A 22,520-nucleotide genomic window follows, 5' to 3' on the forward strand; every position below is an offset into this window, starting at 1 on the left:
TTGAAAAGACCCTGATGCTGGGAAAGATTGAGGGCAGGAGGAGAAGGGGACGACAGAGGATGAGATGGTTGGATGGCATCACTGACTCAGTGGACATGGGTTTGGGTGGACTCCAGGAGTTGGTGATGGACAGGGAAGCCTGGCGTGCTGTGGTTCATGGGGTCGCAAAGAGTCAGACACGACTGAGCAATTGAACTGAACTGAACTGCTGTTAGTCACATATTAGTCATGAGTCTGCGGTTCACAATTGATGGAAACTCAACTCAAGCTGCCTCCTTGGTTTTTAAAAGAAATTTATTGGTTTATGTCACTGAAAACTCACCGCAAGTCTTCAGGTATGACTTGAACCAAGAACTCAAACAATGTGGCTGGAATTCGATCTCTTCTGTTTATTCTGCTTTCCAGTGTGTTGGTTTCACTCTCAAGCAGACTTTCTCCAGTTGGGTGTCCTCATAAGTTCCAGGTTTATGTCTTCTCAGAGCTGTCAGTCTTGGTGGAAAGAAAGCTTCTCTTTGCGCTCAGTGCCCGCACATTTCTGGAATTGGGTCTCCTTGCCTTAAGTCACTTGTCTGCCATTGAAGTAACCCCTGTGGGAGATGGGGGGTGAAATATACATGCCCTCCCATGAGAGTGGAGGCGGGAGTGTGTGTGGCTCCATCTGAACTACTGGAATGAGAGCGAGGGAGAGTTGGGTCCCCCAGAAAAATCAAAGTTCTCTTAGAAGGAGAAAGAAGAACAAATGCCAGGAAGGACCAAAATTTCAGATGTGTTCTACATCCAGGCCCATTTGCATCCCTGCATTGGGAGCAATTGAGGGTCATGCTGGGGTCCCAGTAGAGATGAGGGATGAGGACCCCTCAAATGAAAGGCACAGAGAGCAAGGACTGTGAGAGTTCAGAGGAGAGAGTGAACATACATGTGAATCAGTTGGGACCCTGTTAAAATGTAGATTCTGATTCAAGGTCTTAGGTCAGTGCTTCTCAACCAGGGGTGACTTTGGCAGTACCCGGAGACATTTTTTGTTGTCACAGCTGAGGAAGGGGACTCTTGGCATCTAATGGGTGGAGACCAGGGCCGCTGCTTAACACCCTCCAGCAGATAGGTCAGCGCTTCACAACCAAGAATTACCTGGTCCAGAATGTCAGTAGTGCTGAGGTAGACGAGCTCACAGGACCATGGGAGGGCATTCCTAGCAGAGGATGTGCCCAAGCGAAGGTACTGCAGGAGAAAGTATCTGGTCAATGGGGGCAGATCATAGGCAGCCTGGCAGGAGGGGAGGGTACATGCTAATAGCCCTAAAACCATAGATATCTGGGTTTCCTTTCAGGAAATCCTGAAGTCATCTACAACCTTGTGCCCTAGATGTGCTGGAGCTGCCTCCTGTGAGCCTGAAGAAGAGACTGTAAGAAATGCAGCACTTAGGCCCCACCGCAGCTTTTCCGAATTAAAGTCTGCATTTTTAACAAGTCCCAGGTCATTTGCCTGCACATGAAAGTTGGATACAGAGTGACCTATAACAGCCCCTTCCCTGATAGCTCAGCTGGTAAAGAATCGGCCTGCAATGCAGGAGACCCCGGTTCAATTCCTGGGTCAGGAAGATCCCCTGGAGAAGGGATAGGTTACACTCCAGTACTCTTGGGCTTCTCTGGTGGCTTAGACGGTAAAGAATCTGCCTGCAATGTGGGAGACCTGGGTTCAGTCCCTGAGTTGGGAAGATCCCCTGGAGGAGGGCATGGCAACCCACTCCAGTATTCTTGCCTGGAGAATCCCCACGGGCAGAGGAGCCTGGTGGGCTACAATCCATGGGGTGGCAAAGAGTTGGACATGACTGAGCGACTAAGCATAGCACATAACAGCCCTTTAGGATGAGGAGACCAACCAACTTGCATTTTTTGAGCACCTACTGTGTGCTCAGATTTGAATAAGGAGCTGACTTTCCAGGAGTGTAGGTTTGGCCACAGAAAAGCAAAATGAACTCCAAGGGTCAAACCTTCTAATGGGATGTGCCCAGCCTCACCATCCCACCCGCACCTCATCACCCCTGCATCCCCACGGCTGAGGCCTTCCCATAGGTGCTGATCTCAGCAGTCAGTTTTTGTAACAAGTGACCCTGATTCCTTCCTTGGTCAGCCAGTTGGACCTAGGGTAGCTCGTGACCCCACGGTGGTCACTCCAGATGCTGGCCAGGTCAGCAACCTCTGAGGTAGCTGTCTTGACAGGATGAGCAGCCCAAACAGTCACTCTCTTGGAAACTGGGAGTAGGAATTTTCAAGAGAGGCTGTTAATTTGCAGTGGGAGTGGCCACCAAATCCAGGAGGCAAACCAGTGGCCCAAGGGAGCAGTTGATAAAGCAGAGGGAGGGGGACTTGCAAAGGAAGCCAGAGTGGCGGTGGTGGGGTTGCTGGGAGAGATTAGGCAGCTGAGGAGAGAGACAGGACCAGAGAGCAGTGGAACCTCTGATCCGGACAGCAGTTCAGTCTCAAGACCACACAACTGAACCCCTTTTCTTTCCCTGGCCACTTCACAGTCTAACTAAAACACAGTCATTGGACAGTTTATGCTTAATTGCTTTGTTAATACTTACAAATTTAAAAAGATAATAATATTCCAAGTGGAGGGAGGAACTTTTCAAATTAATTTCACTTTAGCTCACATACATTAATTTATATTAATGTATACTTCTCCCTTTTTTAAACAATGAGGAAGATGAAGTCCCCCCTTCAGTGTTTTCTTTTCTTTTTTAAAAATTAGTTTTTTATTTGGTTGCATTGGATCTTCACTGCATCACGCGGGCTTTCTCTAGTTGCGACAGGGGGCGGTTCCTCCTCTTTGCGGTGCACAGGCTTCTCATTGCAATGGCTTCTCTTGTTACCGAGCACTAGCTGTAGGCCCACAGGCTTCAGTGGTTGTGGCACAGGGGCTTTAGTTGCTTTACAGAGTGTGGGGTCTTCCCGAACTAGGGGTTGAACCCGTATCCCCTGCATTGGCAGGTGGATACTTATCTACTATACCACCAGGAAAGTCCTACATTCCCCTTTAAGATTATTGTGTTAGCTGCCCCTCTAACAGCCATCTCTCCCTCTCTTCCTTCTTCAAAGAATCCTAATTTTCTTCAGTGAAACAGGCAACTCAGATGCTGCTGAGACCCTGGCCCCACTCCTGGGCAGACCACAGTTAGTCTGAGCCAGTCACAGGGCTCTCATCTTTTTGTCAGCAAATAGGAATAAGCATGTGGCTCAGTCCTGGCCCATGAGATGAGTGGGGAGTCTGCTGAGGGTTTCCGGGTAAGTGGTCCAGATTCATAAGAAATAACCTGGAAGAAATGGTTCCTTTTCCCATGGACTTTTAAAAATAACATGATGCTTGGACCAGCTACAGTCTACAAAGGAGAAAGATGACAAGGAGCAGGACTCATACCCAAATCTTTGAGTAGCTACTCATAGCTAGGAGCCACTAATCTCCGAGTCTTCTCTTTCATGAGATAATAAAGACCTCATTGTAAAAGTTCTTTTTTAAAAAAAATCCAAAAACATTGTAATTGATGCAAAGATACAACAGGTTATTATTAATAACAACCAGATTACTATAATCCTGAACCAGTAAAGATTTTAGAAGCTGTCTACCAATACAATTCTGCTCTTAAGTTCATACAATAGAAAGGGCATGAATGTGAAGTGTTTCTCTCCCAGGGCTGCTATTTACAAGCTGGGTGACACTGCATAAATTATTTAATCTTGCTCAGCCTCACCTTCTTCATAGAGTAAAAGGAAATAAAATATAGGAATGGGAATTCAGATAATGTTGTATTATGTCTGGCACAGACTTTTTTATTGTTCAGTTGCTAAGTCATGTACAACTCTTTGTGACCCCGTGGACTGTAGCACGCCAAGCTCCTCTGTCCTCCACTGTCTCCCAGAGTTTGCTAAAATTCATATCCATTGAATTGGTGATGCTATCTAACCATCTCACCCTCTGCTTCCCCTTTCTCCTTTTGCCTTCAATGTTTCCCAGCATCAGGGTCTTTTCCAATGAGTCAGCTTTTCACATCAGGTGGCCAAAGTATTGGAGCTTCAGTTTCAGCAACAGTCCTTCCAGTAAATATTCAGGGTTGATTCCCTTTAGGATTGACTGGCTTGAACTCCTAGCAGTCCAAGGGACTCTCAAGAGTCTTCTTTAGCACCACAATTCAAAAGCGTCAGTTCTTTAGGGTTCAGCCTTCCTGGCTCAGACTGGGCACCCAGTAAAAACTAGCTCTTATGATTATCATTGAGATGAAAAGGGTATAATCTTTGCCTCAGTAGCATTACAATCAAAGACTATGGAAAAGACAAACAGCCATTAAATACAAAGCAAGACCTGACAAATGAAAGGGCATGAAGTTGTAGGAGTAGAGGGACATGTGCTCAGTGGTGCGAAAAACTTGATGAACAAAAGGGGAGTTGGAATTGCAACTGATTTTTTTTGGCTGAGCTCCCCATCTTTTGGGATCTTAGTTCCTTGACCAGGGATTGAACCCAGGCCATGACAGTGAAAGCTTGGAATCCTAACTACTAAGCCACCAGGGAACTCCCAATAGTTGATTTTTATAACGTTCTGAACTTTTCAAATGCCCTGCAAAAAATCCATTGCCTAATTGCATAAAAGTTACTAAAATACATTATACATTTCATTATTTTATTTTATTATTCTTCAACCAGTGTTCTCTTTTTATAATGGTGAAAAACTTGGGCCCATCCTAAATGGCAGAGTTAAACAATTTAGACCACATCCACATGGCTGAATATCACACACTTGTTAAATAGTTGTGAAATGTGTAGCAAAATGGAAAAATGAAAAGAATTGATTTGTTAGTGGTCAGACTTTGGATGACTGTTGGCTTTCCATACTATTTTAAAGTTGTTGTGATTATTAGAATATTGTGTGTGCAATAAAGAAAGAAATGAGATGAAAGAAAATAAGTGTGCGGGGAAAAAAAAAAAAAAAAAGGAAAAGAAGTGGGAAGTTGAACGGGACTGGTTGCCAGGGTGTCTGGCTCTTTCCCAAGCACTGGCAGGTCCCCAGCACAGACCTTTTGTCACCATGGGGACACCAGGATGTGGCAGGCACAACCGCTTCATTCAGCTACCATCCCTTCTTGAGTAGGTGGTAAGCTTCAGGGTCCCCCTTGTCTGCAGAGAGGATATTAAGGCAGGAGGACTGACTGTGGCTTTTCTTTCTTAATCTTCTCATCAGTGAGGTTCTATACTGTTTGTTAAGTGGAAGTCGCTCAGTCTGTCCGACTCTGAGACCCCATGGATAGTCCATGGAATTCTTCAGGCCGAAATACTGGAGTGGGTAGCTCTTCCCTTCTTCAGGGGATCTTCCCATCCCAGGGATCGAACCCAGGTCTCTGGCATTGCAGGGCGGATTCTTTACCAGTTAAGCCACCACGGAAAGCTGAATACCAAAGTAGGAGAAAACCAGGTCGACCTGTTTTCCCTGAGCAGCTGTGTAGGGCCTGGGCTTAGGTGCTGTGTCAACAGGTAAACTGGAAACCTTTTCCTCTCCACCTAGGGAATCCCTGTGATGCTTTCCCCCTTCAGGGAACGCTTTCGCTAGGCCCATGTCCGAAATCTGAGCGCCCTTTGAACTTACTTCCACTGAAGAGCGAGGGGCTTGTACCTGCAGTTTTGGACCGCGACCTGAGCCCTGGTGATTCAGAAGGTAAGGAATCCGCCCAGAATGCAGGAGACCTGGGTTCAATCCCTGGGTTGGGAAGATCCCCTGGAGAAGGGAATGGCAACCCACTCCAGTATTCTGGCCTGTAGAATCCCCATGGACGGGGAAGCCTGGCGGGCTACAGTCCACGGGGTCGCAAAGGGTCGGACACGACTAAGCGACTAACACACAGCCTGAGCCCAAGAGTGCCGTAACGGTGTAGCTGCAGGCGCGGGGCAGCCAAGCAGCGGAGGCCCGCTCTTGGGACAGCCAGTGTCGGCTCCAACTTCTCTCTGGGGCCATCTGTAACGGGGGAGAGGGTGGGTCTCTGGATGTCGCGGCGCAGGGGCGGGTCAGCGTCAGTACCCTCGGCGGGACGGGCTCAGCGCGTAATGGGGACCATGCCCGCCCTAATGCGAAGCAGCCGCCGCGCCCCGGCCGAGAGCCTCTGAGATAAAACGGAAGCGCCGCAAGAGGCGCTTTGATTCCAATACGAAACAAATTATTCCTCCCGGAATGGAACAAAACAAGTCAGAGTGGAGTCTCACGGCCGTCATTCCAACCCGCAAGGCGTCTGCCGGCGGCCGTGGGGCCTGACGACCCCGCAAAGCTTCGCAGGGACGGTGCACTGGGGGGCTACTCGCCCCCTGCACCGCGGCGGGGATGGGGATAAGGGGGTCCTGGCCCGCGGAGCTCCGAATCCTTCATGTCATTTGAGCACCCTGCTTCTGGGTGGGCTGCCGGTTGAGCCGAAATCGCTCTCAGGCCAGTGGTCTTCCAACTTGGGCTAGGGAATCCCAGAATCTTCCAGAAGGCTTGTTAAAAAGCACATAGCCAAGCCCTACCGCACAATTTCAGATTCCTAGGTGCGGTAGGATGGGGTTTGAGAATTTGCACGTCCCAGGTAATGCTGGTGCTGCTCCTCCAGGCACACCACTTTGAGAACCATCGGACAAATATGGCATTCAGATGGCTGAGTCCCCCAGGGGTCTACAGGGGGTCAACTATCCAGGAACTGCTCAAAGGACATCTGTCCAAAAGTGAACCAACCAAGTCCTGCTCCAAAGCTCCCTGGCTGGAATTTCCCAGCAGCCTGTGAGGGTAAGTGGGCAACTGCCAAAGGCCTGAAAAAAATTGATACCAGTTCTGGCTTTCTAGGCAGCTTCTCTGGGTGATGCTTCTGTTCCAGCTTCTTGGCCTCTAGAGACGTTCCTGGCCTCTGTGTTGTCCTGCCTGGGCCCGAGGTTCCTAGTAGGGAGTGTGTGTGTGGGGGAGGGGAGTGGAGTATGCGGGGTGATCAGGTGGGTACTGGAGAGGACAGGAGCAGTAATTCTTGCTGGGGTGATATCTCTGAGGTCCTGCCTGGCTTCATGGAACCCATTGAGAGACCTGGAAGAGTTAGACTTACCATGTCTGGAAAGAGTGCCTACACCCCCACTGATTCTCAAACTCCAGTGTGCACCATAGTCACCTGGAGGACTTGGATTGCTTCCCACCCCCACCTCCCACCCCTGACTTGCTGATTCAATGGGTTTTTCAATAAGGTCCTAGGTGATGCTGATGATCTGGGTTCCACACTTTGAAAACAATTACACTAGGCCTTATTTGGCATCTCTAAACCCTTAGTGTAGGAAGTGGTAACCCATTCCAGTATTCTTGCCTGGAGAACCCCAAGGACAGAGGAGCCTGGCAGGCTACAATCTATGTGGTTTCAAGAGTCAGACATGACTTAGTGACTAAAGAGAGAGAGAGAAGCCCTTAGTGTAGGGGCTTTCCAGGTGGCTCAGTGGTAAAGAATCCACAATGATAAAGAACACAGGTTCAATCCCTGGGTGGGGAAGATCCTCTGGAGAAGGAAATGGCAACCCACTCCGGTATTCTTGCTTGGGAAATTCCATGAACAGAGGAGCCAGGCAAGCTACATGTCCATGGGGTTGCAAAAAAGTTGGACGTGACATCGACTAAACAATAACAGCAACAAAGCCCTTAGTGTAGCTGCAAAGTGGTCATGGTATGTGTGCTCAGCCCCACCCTCCATACATCCTTCATCAGTCACTGGCCTTTGTGTTGACTACCTTTCCAGCTTTCAAAAGCAGTTTGGTCTTGCTCTCTGTGCTGTCTGGTTCTTGGGGCAGGGAACAGCTCTCAGGGCGATTCAGGCATGGGAAGAGCAGCATTCCCCACTCCCATTCTTGCACACAACCAGGGACGACAGCTCCCTTCTCCTTCCTGCTATCCCTCACCCTCTAGGTGTGCTTGAGTCCTAGTTGGGGTGGAGGCAGGGGCTGGAAAGGACCCTTTAATGTACCCCCTTTGGATCCATGCAAGGCCAGGCCTAGAGGGGTCACTGTTGCTCTTCTGCCAGCAACAGAATGTCTGGGGAGTGATGCCTTCCCCTCCCCTGCTTTGTACATTATAGCGATTTATGAAATATTTGCTGTTCAGCTGATTAACTGTTTAGGGAAACTTAGCAGAAGAGGAAACAAAACAAAACGAAGACCTTCCTCAAGTTTTCCATGGACTAGGACAAGGTGTTTGTTTGGTATTTTTTTGGTCATCTTGCACACCTTGTGGGATTTTAGTTTCTGGCCCAGGGATTGAACCCAGGCCCACTGCAGTGAAAGCACCAAGTCTTAACAACTGGCCCATCAGGGAATTCCCTAGGACAAGGTTTTGATCAGCATCCTTCAGCTTGGCTAAGGAGGCAAGGTCTCTTCTTTTTAGTCTCCTGTGTCAGAGGCTCCTGGGTGGGAACCCTGAAGCACAGACGTGGGGTGGGAGCCAGCAAGGTCAGTGTGCTTCAGTGCTGGGAGCTTTGGGACTACCCCAGCAAGCTGGAGACCTTGGAAAAGAAAGGGTAGGTTAGTCCTTGGGGGGCAGGGGTCAACCAAAGCCACAGGGAGGCATCTTTTGGTTTTTGTTGCTCAGGATCTCCAGAAAAGGCAAGTTTCTTTAGGAATGTAACAACATTTGCACCAAGAGGTTTAGAGAATGTCAAATGTGAATAATCATGGCCTTTAACATTGGGATTAGGATGTCAGTCTCCAATTTAGATGAAAATAAGCCATGTGCAACCCATTAGGTTTTCATACTTTTCCTCTTAATTAGTTGTACTTTGAAACTGTGTATTTAGGAAATGGCTAAATTAGCTCTAGGTTCTTTATTTAGTTATCGCTATTGTGTGTTGGAATCACCAGGGTTGCTTTGAAAAATCCTGATGCCCTGCTTACATCCCATATATGGAGCCTGGACACAATGTTTTTTAAGGCTCCCCGGGTGATTTTTGGAGTGCAGCTAGCATCAAGAAGCCCTGAGTTACTGATTGAGTGGTTGGAGGGGCCAAGCTGAAACAAATTAGGCTTTTGGGGGTGTCTGCTTAGCCTACAATGAGCACCATGACTGCTCTCTCCCTGTAGGGAGGAGCCATCCAAAACTATAGGATGCCCCCACCTCCTACCCCGTCCCTCACCAACAGTTCCAGTCGACAGGACCGAACCCTGGTAGGCCAGTTTCTCTCTCTTTCAAAGGAAAAGAGAATTAGGATTCAGAGATTTGAGCTATGACTAGGCTCCTCCCTAGAACACAGCAGAGGAGAGGCCTGTTCAGAGCAACAAGAAAAGTCAGTCTGTACAGGAAATCTACCTGGGTTCGTGCCATCACCTCAGCCTCTTTTTTGACAATCTCACCCCACCCGCTCTGTTTGGTTTAAGCCAGCTCTAGTGGGCTTATGTTACTTATGACCAAAGAGGCCCGACACACGCACAGGCAACAGTACAACAAAAGCACACAAAAACAAACATGTATTCACACCCCAACTCCCACCACGTACACACACACACACACACACACACTCTCACACACACATCCGGTGTTTGAATCAGGCTCTTTGTAACTCCATGTGGTCCCAATGGAAGATTCTTTGGAATCTGTATTTTCCGGCGTCCACTAGGAGAAACCTCAGCTTTCAATTCAATTGGGAACAGCAGTGGTTCCATAATATGGCTCCATGGGCTTCATCAGAATCACCTGGAGAAAATGACTTAGAGATGCACATACATAGATCACCAAGCACCAGCCACAGAGAAGCAAAAGCTGCCCAGTATGAAGAGGATCATGAAATCTGCCCTTTAAAATCTTTCTTTGTGAGATTTTGATATGTATTTGCACCTACTGGGATCAGGCTGACTCAATTAATGTAATTTATGAAATTCCCTTTTAACCTCTTTTCTAATTGGAGGTTGTATCCCCCTATCATGTTTGGGAGATGTCTTTTGAAGTCATTTTGTTTGAGGGATGGATAAGATTCTATATGGATAGAATAGAGCCCAGTGAAGTTCAGGCTTGTTGAACTGGTCAAATGAATTAGATCATTTATTTTGCCTGTAGACACAACTCCCTCCCCACCAACACACACACACACACACACACACACACACACACACACACAGCATTTGTATGTGTGAGTAAAGCAGCAAATGTACTTTTTATTTTAGAAACAAAAATATCATTTCTGACCCAACAATAGCCGGATCCCTGTGAATGAAGGGTTTGCATATTTTCCTGTTTTAACGGTTCTAGTATAAACAGCCCAAGCCCAGGCCTGATTGTCAGTAGGTCCTGAGCAGCCCAACCAGAGTGCTGGAAATGACTCCAGCCCTGAGAACCTGGACCCGGCTTAGTGCCAGGATTCAGCCTTGTGTTTAACAGTAGCAGTGGGGTCAGGAGTTGAGGGAGAGGGCAACTGCAGTGATCCCTGAGACCAAAGTAAATGCCAGAAGCAATAGCAGCAGCAGCTGCAGAGGCAGTAGCTATTATGCATTGAGAATTTCTTGGTTCAGGTACCAAGCTAAATGATGTAATCATTTAGTGGAATACTTAAAAAAAATCTCAGTGTGGTAGCATTATTATTGCAATTTTTTGAATGAGGTTCAGAGAGGTTGAGCAGTTTTTATGAGGTCACACAGCTTCTAAGGGAAGATCCAGGATCCAGATAAATGCATGTTTGACTCCTGTTATAAGATACTGCACACAGAAACCCAGGTCTCAGCTACCTTCTTGAGTGCTAGCTGGGGATTCAGCGCTTTGGTCCTAGAAGCAGTCCGGGGCAGCTTTTCAGGCACATTCCTCATCCCTGTTTTCTTTCAGGACATTTCAACCAGCACCCCAGCTCCACTGGTCTCTGGCAGAGGGGAATAGCTGTCAGCAGGGTGTGGAAGGCTCTCTCCCAGCTCAAGGCAATTTCAAATTTCTGGGTGGATCCTTTGTGCCCTGAGAGTGGGACCACAACACTCCTTTTTGGGCTAGCAAAGGATTCAAGATTTTTTTTAAATCAACTATTGATTTTATATTTAATGACCAAGAGAGTGTGTTTCCTAGACCTGAAACAAAGTGGATTAGTGCCGTTATATTAAAAGATTATGGCTCACCTATCTGATGGATTATTAAACATTCATTGAAAATCATCTTTCAAAGGATCAGATGTGGAGAAATCCTCGCAGTGAAAGGTAAAAAGAAGTAGTATACAAAATGGCAAATTCCATATAAAACATATTATTGTAATTATGTAAATTAGATTTATTAAAATAGAAGATCAGAGGAAAGTCATCAAAATATTAACTGTGGTTACACAGTGGAGGAGGGGCGCGATCACTGTAATTTTTGTTCTCTTTTTCTCAATTTTCTTTAATCTGCATTAGCTTTATAAATGAGAGAAAAAAATGCAAAATCCTGATATGTAGCACTGGAAGGGCACAGGTATGATTACTGAATAATTTTTATCCCACCTTGGATTTCAGCAGGCAGAAGAGTCTTCCCACCTCACTGCCCAGGGCTTATTTTCAAGAGTAAGGATGGCTGCTCCGTCTCCGCTCGGCAGACTCCGGGCAAGGCCGCGAGCTGTATAGACTGGGGACCGGTCCTTGCGGATCTTTGAAGCACCCCTAATCTGGTTGAGGAGACGAGTGTAGTGCGAGAGATAGAGGTAGCCAGGCGCCAGGGCGACCATCTAGTGGAGCTGGAAGTCGAGCGGAGTGGAGGGCAGTGTTTTCTGGGTCTTGACCCAGGGGTGCCAATGAATGCCAAGATGCCGAAAATAAAGGAGCCTGAGCACAGTCTGGGGTTCTCTTCGGAGTCCGCCAATGGCCTGCTGTGACGCGCCTGGTGGGCGCCTGTAGATTGTGGCGTCCCGCCCCACTCCCCGGTGAGTTCCGGACAGAAACCCCAGGTCAGTTAGATTGCCAGCACAGAGCTTTGGCTTTCTGAGCTGCTCCGGGTTGGAGCACGCAGAGTGTCCGGTGCCAGCGGGGAGCAGGGACCAGAAACTGAGAGGTACCGGCAGTGGTTGAAGGCGCGTCGGCCACTCCCGGGATCCGGAGACAGTGGTGTCACCCACTCGGCGCTGTGGGGTTGTCTTATCTTGCGCGAAACCCTCTCGTCGGTTCAGCTCCGGGGCCGCCGAGGGAAGCGGCGATTATGTCGTTTAAGGCCAGCAGAGGGCAGCCTCGAGGCTGTGAGGCCGCCGGGCGACCTCGCCACGCCGCAGGCTCCCTGCCAGCGCCCCGGCTCGGCGGGGTGCGGGCGGCCTTGGAGCCCGGAGCCCAGCGACCTCAGCCTGCCGGAGCCGGGCTCCGGGGCCCAAGGGCACCTGGAGAGATGTGGTCAAGCTGCAGCCCTCGGACAACTCCAGTCTCAGGAGTGCGAAGGCTTGGGGCCGGGAAACCAGATAACCCAGGAGAAGAAGCAAAGCCCAACACACACAGAGATGTTGCTATATAAGCAAGACGTTACAAGCGTGTAGGAACCTTTTTAGTGATGTGGGTGAGAGCTAGAATAGTCTTCGCGTCCTTGGTGAGGGAAGTCAGAGGCTAAGAGCCGAGCGACTCGGAACCGCGTGCAGGAGACGGCGCAAGGAGGGACCTGGCGATCCGGGTTGGAGGCAGAAGAGCCGCAGTTTAGGATCCAGAGTCGGCTGACTGGGGTTTCCCGCTCCGACCCCGGCCACTTCTCGGCTGTTGAATTTGGGGCAACTTACTGTACCTTTCTTGCCTCCGACTAATTACTTCTGTAAAATGGGCATGGTGGGCTCCGGGCTTTGCAGGGCTATTCGAGATTTGAGACAGCAGAATTCGTTCGTTACTGTTCCTGCTCTGGCACAACTCAGGGCTCCTAGGCTTGCGGCTGGGGTGAAAGGATCGCGCATTTGCTTGTCCTGGCTATCGTGAGGACGTAGGCCGCCAGCCTTTGGGGACCCAGCTGGGCGTGGGCGGTCACAGTCCTGGAATCTTCGGCGCTCTTCCGCGGCATTCCGGCGAGCCCTAAGCTCCCCTGCCCTGGGCACCGGGGTCACCGAGCTCCGGCAGAGCGCGCTTATCATCAAACGAATTGAGACCAGACACCCGGCGCGGTGGGTTTCTCGGGAAGCCTGGCCAAGGGCCAAGGCCAGCTGGGCCTGGGGGTAGCTTAGTGAGCTAAACAGGCCAACCTGGTGAGCGTCTAGCAAACACATCCACCTTTAACAAACTGGCCACGTCTTTGGCTGGCCCGGGGCTCTCAGGGTCTGTGAAAACGGCACCCATTAACTTGCCTGGGCTTGTTTCCCCATTGAAAATTCGGAAGGACAGTATGCTCCACCTGAGTTGTAAAAATCGAGATTAGAAACCGTCAGTGCCTGTGTAAATGTGAGGTATAATTGCCACTCACCAGCAGCCGGCTCCGTCAGCGTCTATACAGCCCGCGAACAGGACAGAGGCAAGATGAATGTTCAGATATAGGCACAGGTATATCACACGTGTGTAGATGTGTCTGTCTCTCTAGGCTCAGATTCACACACGTGTGCATGTACATGCACGCAGATACGGGATTCTCTCGCATAGATGTGTCTATGCACATTCCGCATGCAGACGCTACTGTTTGTGTCTGAAGGCAGAATGTGCACACTGTTCAGCTGACCGTTTCTCTCAAACTGAGTCAGTGCCACCTGGGGAAGTAGGATCTCAGGTGCTGCTCCTGGGTGCGAGAAAGCCCGGATCCGGTCAGCGCTTCGGCGCCGCCGAGCTCCTTTATCTCTCATCAGACGGCCGCTGGCCAGCTCCAGTTTCGATAAGGACCAGGATCCCCGAGTCGGCTGGAGGGAGCAAGGGTGGAGAGAAGGAAGAGGTGGAGGGTGCTCCGGCACGCGAAGCCGGGGGACCTCACTTCCCTGGTCTGTCGCCTTTCCTTTTCCTCTCCAGGTCGCCTCTCTGTGAAAGATAAAAGTGGGGCCCGGATCTCCCATTCGGCTCTGGGAAGGCGGCCCAGGTCCCTACTCCACAAGCCATCATGAAGGCAGGGGAATCGAAGATTCGTCATCAGCTTGGGAAAACGTGCTGCCTCAGCGCTGGCCGGGGGCCCCAGGGCACAACCTGGTGTTCGTGGGAGGCGCGCAGCATGGCTGCTGGAGACCTCTCCATCTGCTCCTGCAGTCGCCGGGCTCATCTTCCCCTTCTTTCTTAGGAAAAGTTCTAAGCTGCGCGGCACTCCCATCACCTGCGTGTGTCTGCGGAGAAAGGGCCCCAGGCAAGTACCCTGGAATGCCAGAGGCTGCCGCCTTGCAAAGTCAGTACCGCCGCGGCTTGAGCTCCTCTGCGACCCCCATTTCAAATCACAGAGAGAGCGGTAGGATAAGGTCACAAACGCTTTCCTGTCACCACCGCAGACCGGTTCTGCCGACAGGAGGGCATGACGCAGAAAATTTGAGGCCAAGAGCTAGAGGACCTGAGAGAGTGGCACTGAGGCTCCGCCGCGAAGGCAGGGCACGGGTTCGGATCCTGTTGGTCAACCGGGTCCAGCGGTCGCAAGCGCCAGGGATGCAGCAGAAGTTGCTCATAAGTCCACTCCAGAGGATCAAGTCAGGAGAAGTCCGTCAGGGTGGGGAGCGGGCACGGCCCTCACCTCGCTCCTGGAGTCCTTAAGTAGGAAAGTCTAATGCTGGTGGGGCTGGGTCCAGGAAATTTAGTGGCTGAAGACGCAGGGCAAGTTGAGAAACGCAGCTCCGTGCCTCAGTTGGGCCTGGGGGTTGGGGAGCAGCCCCTGGCCGAGTAGCCCCATTCCAGCAAGGCCGGCCTGTTGGAAGTGGCCAGTGGACGTCCCGCTGCCCCCTCCCTCGGGATTCCACAGAGCTCTGACCCGGCCTTTATCTTGGCGCGGTCAGCAGTCATAGGGGCTTCAGGAAAGAAGACAAAGGCCCGGTGTCACTGCGGGCGGGGGCTCGGTTTCCTGACTCTGTTCACACTCAGACTTTTAGGACTTGTTGAGGGGAGACTTTTAAAAATATGTGTCGAATTTCCTTCTTTCTCCCTAGAAACAAACAAAAAAGCAAGAAGCACATTCCCCTTCCCTGCTCGTCCATTAAGATTCCCGGGATCCTGTCCTTTTCTTCCTCTGCCTAAAGAATACTTTCCGTGGAGAATTTGGGAAAGGTTTTATTTTATTCGGTTTGATAGGGCCATTAGTAAGGACGAGGGGTCAGGTTGTGCTCCTAACGTGGAGAAGCGGAGTCGGTCTCCTGACGTGGCGGGGACTCTGGCGGCCAATGCCGGGTGCGCTTCGCCACCTCCGGGGACCATCAGGGCCTCCTGCGAACCCTGCCGGCTCTGCCGTCGGTAGCACCCTGAGGTCGGATGGGTCTAACCCTTCTCCCCGAATTCGGTTTCGAACTGCTAGCTGGAGCCAGATCCGCTCCTGACTATCCGCGCTTGCAGCGCCGCCACCAGGCCCGCAAACAAGGAGGCTCCGGCGCCCGGGTGGGTGTGCGGAGCCGCGGCACCATGCGGTCCTCGCTGCCACCTGCGGGCAGCGTGTCTGCCCGCCGAAGCTCGACCAACCCGCTTCCTGCGTTTACCCTCAGGTTTCCCAGACCGAGGGCACCCTCTCCCGCAAGCTGATGTTCGTCAGCTCCCGCCAGGTGGCTACGTATTGTTTTTCTGAAAAAAGGGAGAAAATTTCTAACAGCCTCGCGTTCCAGAGGGAGGTGCCTGAGGGCGGGAGGCGTCTGCCCCAGAGCTTGAGAGTGGCGGCTGCGTCCGGAACTAAGCGCCTGAGTCAGTGTCATTTCGCAGGTCAGCGGGCCTTTCTCAGAGAAAACCTCATGCATCGAAGAGCGGCTTAGAAGAAGCGAGAAGGCGGTTGGGGGAACCCTGAACTGGGCTCTCGGTCTGTGCCCCCAGGACTCGGGTATTCCCTGCAACAGCACGCAGCTCAGACCTAGGGTTAAGGGGCTGGGTCAGGGGGGAAGCAGTCCGCGGAGCCCCGCCGCGGGAAGGTGATCGGTGGCCCCGGCTCTTGGGGCACGTGTGGGTGGCCATAGCCGCTTCGTTTGAAGGTCAGACCCCACAGTTACTACCTAAGGCTTTTCCTTTCTTCCTCCCTCCCTCCTCCTCCCCTCTCCTTTTCTTCCTTTTCTCCATCCATTCTCTTTCCTTCTTCTTTCAGTAGGGGAAGGAAAACCATATTGACCATCTACTGTCAACTGGGCGTTTTGACAGTAGAACATTTAATTATTTTAATAACCTTGCAAGGTGTATATATTTTTTCTATTTTACAGATGAGAAAACTGAAATGTAGAATTATTATTATTTTTTGACTAACATCCCACAGTTATTAAAAGAGGTCAGTGGCCTCCACACTAGTCCTTCCAGGCTGAACAGCCTCTGTCATTGCCTCATCCTGCACTTCCCTGGGGTGACCTGGTCCCAGGACAGGTTTGTGAGAGCTTACCACCGAGCTGGAGCCTGGGCAGCAAACAGCTGGCAGAACAGAAGTTTCCAGAGTACAGTCAGTCCACGGCTCAGATCCAACCCTGTGCTTCCTTCTCCTCTGGCTGGCTTCCCCTTTATCCACTTAGCTCTCCAACACAGTCAGCAGGGCTGAACTGGGCTCGAAACTCTCAGGTCTCTCCTTAAAATTTCTGAGGCTGTTTGTCCCACAGACAGCTGGGTGACCTCTGGCTGGCCCCTCCTCGTCTCAGGACCCCAGATTCCTTAAATGTAAACAAGATTTGGGGTTTCTGGGGCCCAGACACTCTTGTGACACAGTGGAGCCCTCTCTCCAGAAAGCAGAAAGCCAATCAGACCACTTGGTTTCAAGAATCCTTCACTTCTGGCACTCCCTAACACACACTTGGGGGCATGAAGACCCTTTCCAACCACTCCAGGCCTCTGGTCCCCACCACAGAGGAGAGGTGAAGGCTCCTGGGCCCATCTCTTCCTATAGGTTCCACAGGCTACTCCCAGAAGTAGGGGCTGACCTGTGGAGGCAGCAAGACAGAGAAGGCATAGTCACCATCAGCTTACAGAGTGGGAGCACTGCAGGACTCCTGAGCCTGACCAAGCCACTTCCTGGCCCCTGACCCGCTTCTGGAGACCACGAGCCTGGCTCAGCAGTTCCAGTACTCCAAAGCTCCATTAAGGGAAGAGCTTATTCACAGGCAGATGGTGTTGGGTCTGACCCAATTTCCTGGCCCATCCTCTCCTGCCCCTGTGGCTCCAAGAAGCCCTGGTCTGCCCCTGGTTTCCACCCACCACCAGGGGGCTCTTCCCAATCTGTAGCTCTAGCCTCAGAAGGTGAGAGGCCCAGACAAGGACCCAAGGGCACCTAACCCTAAGGTGAAAGGTCTTGGGCCTCCTGCCCACCTAAAGCCAGGATGCATGGCAGTGAATGCTTTATTTAGTAAAGGAGGAAACAGGTCCAGAACAGCCTCTAGAGTAGGGTGCAGGGCCATCTCAGGGAACCCCTTAGGTCCTCACCTTACAGTCCTTTGGTACATATACTGCACTGGAAAAGATTTCTCCCAGGTCCCTCTGAGAATAGGACACTTCCCACCAGAACCCAAGTACTCTGGCAGAGCAGTTCTAGGGTATGGGATTGACCAAGAATTTGTGTGTAAATGTGACGGGGGGCCCTCATCTTGTCAGTGCTGAGTGTGAGGATATTTACATGCATACAAGTACACACGTACTCCTCATTCAAGGCCATGTGTAGCAACTCATTATCCAGGACATGCTGAAATTGGCAGCGTATTTGTATCAAACTATTTACGTAGTATTTACAATATACTCTGCAGACATATATACACATACCCACGTGGTCTGGCCATCTAGACTAGACTGTATATGCTACGGCATAATTGCTATGCACCAAGAACGCTCTTAAATAGTTTTGTCCTTGCTTAGGGAATTCCTTAGATCATCTTCTCTAACAGAAACTCAAAAGTGCAAAGAGGGAGAGGAAAGAAAGGAAACGAGAGATGAAGAAAGTCAACCATTGCCCCGAACTTGTAACACTGGGGGGAAATGACCAAACTACAGAGTTTTGCAGAAACTCCAGGGGCTGGAATTAGAGACAGATGTCTTCCTGCGGGCATCCATGGGGAAGTGGGGTATGATTTGGCTTCTTTCTCTCAACTCCTCCAATCCCTGTGTAGACCAGGAATCCCTCCCAGATTCCTTCATCTCATCCTCCAAACTGGGAGAGGCTACTGCTCTTTCCCCAGTCGTGGGTGCCTCTCGCCTTTCAGTTCTTGGGGAAATGAGAGAGGGTCTGTCCTCCAGTGCTGGCCTAGGACAACTTTCCCATCTCATCAGGGCCTCTATCCAGATTTCCCGCCTCTGTTTTCTCTGCTTGGAATAGCAGTTGTGGGGTGCTGGGAGTCAGTCTTGGAACAGAGAGTCTCAACCGGCTAAAGCAAAGGCTCTGTGTGTACTCTGTTTTCATTCAGCAAACCAAGATTACATACCAAGAACATAACTGCACATGTTACCAATGACTTATGAATGCAACACACGCTGTGGTCCCAGGAAGCATTCCCTGAATTAGTGATACGATTAGTACAATGCCTAAAATACATGCCTTCTCCGAAGGTGAGTGTCAGACATAGACACCTCCCTCCCTGTAACCAGGACACGACTTACACCCTATACACGCTCATTTACAGGAGGTATAGACTATACAATTGCCCATGAGATCATTCACACCACAAAAAGCAAAGACAAGCATGCAGCAGTCCACTTTCTTTTCTGCTACTTACCTTAGTCAGCCAGACAAAATTGCAATAGGTTGCCAGAAACCCTGACACCAAGTCTGACCAGCCTCTTGGGCTTCTTGCCTGCCCCAGCTGGCTGAGTCGTATTTGCAGTGTGCTCTGGTCCTCCTGGTCCTGGCAGGCTCCAGTCCTGGTCTCAGCGTGATGCCTTTCAGAAGCCCCACAGCTTCATCCTCCACCTTCCAGCCTCCCCAGGATGCCCAAGGAAGATGCCGGCAGCCCCTCCCAGGTTACTGGTTGGCCTAGATCTGTGGCTACTGCTGTACAGGCTGAGTCGGGGGCAGAGAGCAACACGTGGCCGGGCACCGGGTCCCGCTCAAGCTGAACCGCAGAGGGGGCGAGAGCAGGATAATACTTGTCATCCCACCAGAGAACTCACCGCTGACCACCTCTCATCCCCCTAGCAGCCTGCAATCCAGTCAAACGCCTGCCTGTGTGCCTGCACAGAAGTGCCAGTCTTAATTCGTTATTCGAAGAGTCTCAGTAAAGAAAAAGAGAGAGAAAAGATTAAATTTCTATAGCTACCTCTCTCTGATATCCCCATATTTCTTAAACATATGTCAAGGTAAATGAATTCTGACTATTAAAAATAAGGCAACCAGTCACTCATTACATTTGTACAGAGGTCTGCAGCTTACAGAGCATGACCACAACGAGGATTTTATCTATTTTGGAATAAACTCTTCTGTTAGATATAACTGGAAAAATTGAATAGCATAAAGACAATATAATACAAACATGACCCATACACCTAGCATGGCTGTGTAAGAGATAAAGTTCAAACTTGTATAGATGCAAAAATAGAACAAATCCTACCTATAGTGGGCCTTGTGAAAGAACCACGGCAGATAAAGTCTCTCCCATGACGTGAAACAGCCGCAGCAACAAGCCAGCGATGACACACAAAACAAACAATTCCGGGAAAACAAAGCAGCAACAACCAGAAAGGGCCCCCACTCTGGCCATCCTCAACCCTCGTTTATCTGAGAAAGGATACATTTTTGCTGAAAAGCTCCCTGTTTTAACTAGCTGCAGAACAAACTTAGGCGCGATGTAAATAATGTAAGTCCGTGTTAAAAGAAAGAACAAAAAATTTATTCGAGAATTGACAAGACAAAACAACAACAACAAACAAACAACAAAACAACAAAAGTGCTCTAGTTCTTTCTAGAAAAATTTGGTCCTCCGAACGACACACTACAAAACAACCAGATCTAGAGTCGTGGGCCGGCAGGCTCGGAGCCACAAGCCCGCCTGGTCCGACTGCTGCCGGGTTTCACATTTCTCTTGCCCAAAGTGGGAGAAGCAAGACGTTTGAAAAACAAAAATCAGGGAGGGGATGAGTCGACCCTGCAGCTTCCGCCAGGCAGACAGTGATCTCCCCGCGCTCAGGGCTGGCATCGGAAGATAAGGGGAAATTTGTTTTCGACTTTTTAAAAAAACATAGGTTGAGGGGTGAAATACTCTATAATTTGTAGAGGAAACCATCTGATACTGGGCATATGCGCCTACCTCTCTGAACATAGCTTTTTGAAGGCCCGACAGGAATTCTCCTTCAAATCTCCTGCAAAAGATTTTCATGTTTCGCTTTAGCAAACTCCAAGGCCACAATGCTTCGCCGGTTTTCCGGTGAATTTTTTTCTTTAAAAAGTTATTTTTTGATATTATCTAAAATAGCCCTCGCGATCTTTTTAGCAAAACATGAGCCAGCCGCCTGGGCCTGAAGGGGCCCCAAGCGCCGGGATGGAGAGCGGAGGAAACGCAGTCTCTCTCTGAGCCGGGATGCTGTGTAAACCCGGGCACAGGCCGCCGAGCGAGGCAGACCCGGCTCCCTGATCCAGCCCAACCCCCGCCCTGCCCAGTGGGCCCCGAGAAGGGGCTTCTGAATAGCTCTAAAAGGGTACGCGGAGCGAACACCCGTTTGTCCCTTTCTCGGGCGGCGCGGGTCTGGTTGCCGGCCCACGCCGGCGCTTCTAGCCAAGGATGGCGCGGCAGCCCGGCGGAGAGAGCCGAGGGCGAGTGCACCGACCTGTGAGAAAAGGCCAGGAGGTCTGCGCTGCCGACGCCCGGCTGCACCTCGGCCCCGGACACTTCCTCTCCGCCGTGAACTGTGGCGACGGGTGTCCAGCCCCGATGCTGGGGCGCCCGGAGAAGACTAGGCCTGCGGAAAACGCGTGGAGAGGCGGCCTGCAGGCCAGGGGAACGAAAGGGCAAAGAGGGCAGGGAGGCGGACACAGGAGTAGAAGCGGAGACAAAGAGGAGCAAGAGGAGCCGAGGAGAGCTAGGAGGCGCAGAGGGGCGGTGGGCGCTGGCTCAGGGGGCCCCAGCGGGCGCGCGGTCTGGCCGGCTGCGGCGGCCAAGGCGGGCGTCGCGCGTCCCTGCATCCTCGCAGCCTTCGTGCGCTGGACTCTCAGAGGTCGAGGCGCGAGTGCAGCGCGCCGGTCTTGCTGTCGTGGTCCCAGTAAGAGCAATGCATCATGGCGAGCTCGGGCTGCCGGGCGCAGGCGAACTGCAGGCCGGGTGCGTTGGTGGGCGCGGGCGCCGGGGGCGCGGCGGTGGCCGGGCTGGCTGGGCTGAGCTGGCCCGGGGGCGGCGCGGCGGCCCCGTGGTGCGGCGGGGCCGGCGGGGGTGCGGCGGCCGCGTGCAGATGGTGTGCGTGCGGGTGTGAGTGGGGGTGCGGCGGCGGCGGAGGCGCGGCGGGCGGGCCTCCCAGACCGTTGTACGAGTTCACTACGCCGGGAGGCAGCGCCATGCTTTGCACGCGCGAGTACGGCCCGTACGAGGCGGCCGGGCCCGCCAGCCCCTTGACCACCGCGGCCGCGCCGGGGCTGCCCGGGCCCGCGGCTGCCGCGGCCGCTGCAGCCGCCGCGGCGGCCGCCGCCATCTGGCAGGAGGCGTAGGGCATGGGCGAAGGCGGCTGCGGCAGCGGCCACGAGTTGTTGAGGAAGCCGGACTGCAGGTACTTGGGGGGCGCCAGGTAGCCGTAGCCGTCTGCCCCTGCGCCCGCCACGCCGCAGCCACCCGCAGCGCCTCCGGCCCCAAAGAGCCCCTTGCCCGGCTGGAAGTGCGCGGGCGGCGGCCGGAAGGGCCGCTTCATGCGGCGGCGGCGCCGGTAGTTGCCCTTCTCGAACATGTCCTCGCAGGCCGGGTCCAGCGTCCAGTAGTTGCCCTTGCGCTCGCCGCCGCCCTCGCGCGGCACCTTGATGAAGCACTCGTTGAGGCTGAGGTTGTGGCGGATGCTATTCTGCCAGCCCTTCTTGTTCTTCTCGTAGAACGGGAACTTGGCTATAATGTACTGGTAGATGCCGGACAGCGTGAGCCTCTTCTCGGCGCTCTCGCGGATCGCCATGGCGATGAGTGCCACATACGAGTATGGGGGCTTCTGCGCCGGGTCCGGCTTCTCCGGTGCTGTCCCCGCACCGCCGCCGCCGCCCTTGCCCGGGCTGGGCGGCGGCGGCGCCTCGGGCTCCTTGGCTGCGCGGCCGGTCTCCGGGGCCAGCAGGGCCCCCGAGGCGTCCTCGGGCTCGGGGTAGCTGGCCATCATGACAAAGCCGGCGCGCCGCGGCCGGGCGACCCCTTCTCTTTTCCGCTGGCGCTGGCGCGGCAAAGAATCTGGGCGCACAAGTCCGTTCACGGCCGATTCTCAAACTTCTGCAGACTCGCGTATGCCGCCCGCGCTCTCGCTGGCGGCCTCTCGCTCCTCTCTCCTCTTCTTTCCCTTCCCCAAGGGAGCGGCCGGCGGGAGTGG

The 22,520-nt window shown here is 52.1% G+C and overlaps 1 protein-coding gene across 1 annotated transcript; it reads right to left on the bottom strand.

The window, feature by feature from the left end:
* Positions 1–21,182: 21,182 nt before the first annotated feature.
* On the bottom strand, positions 21,183–22,316 carry FOXL2 (forkhead box L2). Its single transcript, XM_061168006.1, has one exon. It carries the CDS (start codon positions 22,314–22,316, stop codon positions 21,183–21,185), a length of 1,134 nt encoding a protein of 377 aa, XP_061023989.1.
* Between the last annotated feature and the right edge of the window lie 204 nt (positions 22,317–22,520).

The sequence above is a fragment of the Dama dama genome, chromosome 19 (genome assembly GCF_033118175.1).
Source record: "Dama dama isolate Ldn47 chromosome 19, ASM3311817v1, whole genome shotgun sequence".
In the NCBI taxonomy this organism is placed as follows: Eukaryota; Metazoa; Chordata; class Mammalia; order Artiodactyla; family Cervidae; genus Dama; species Dama dama.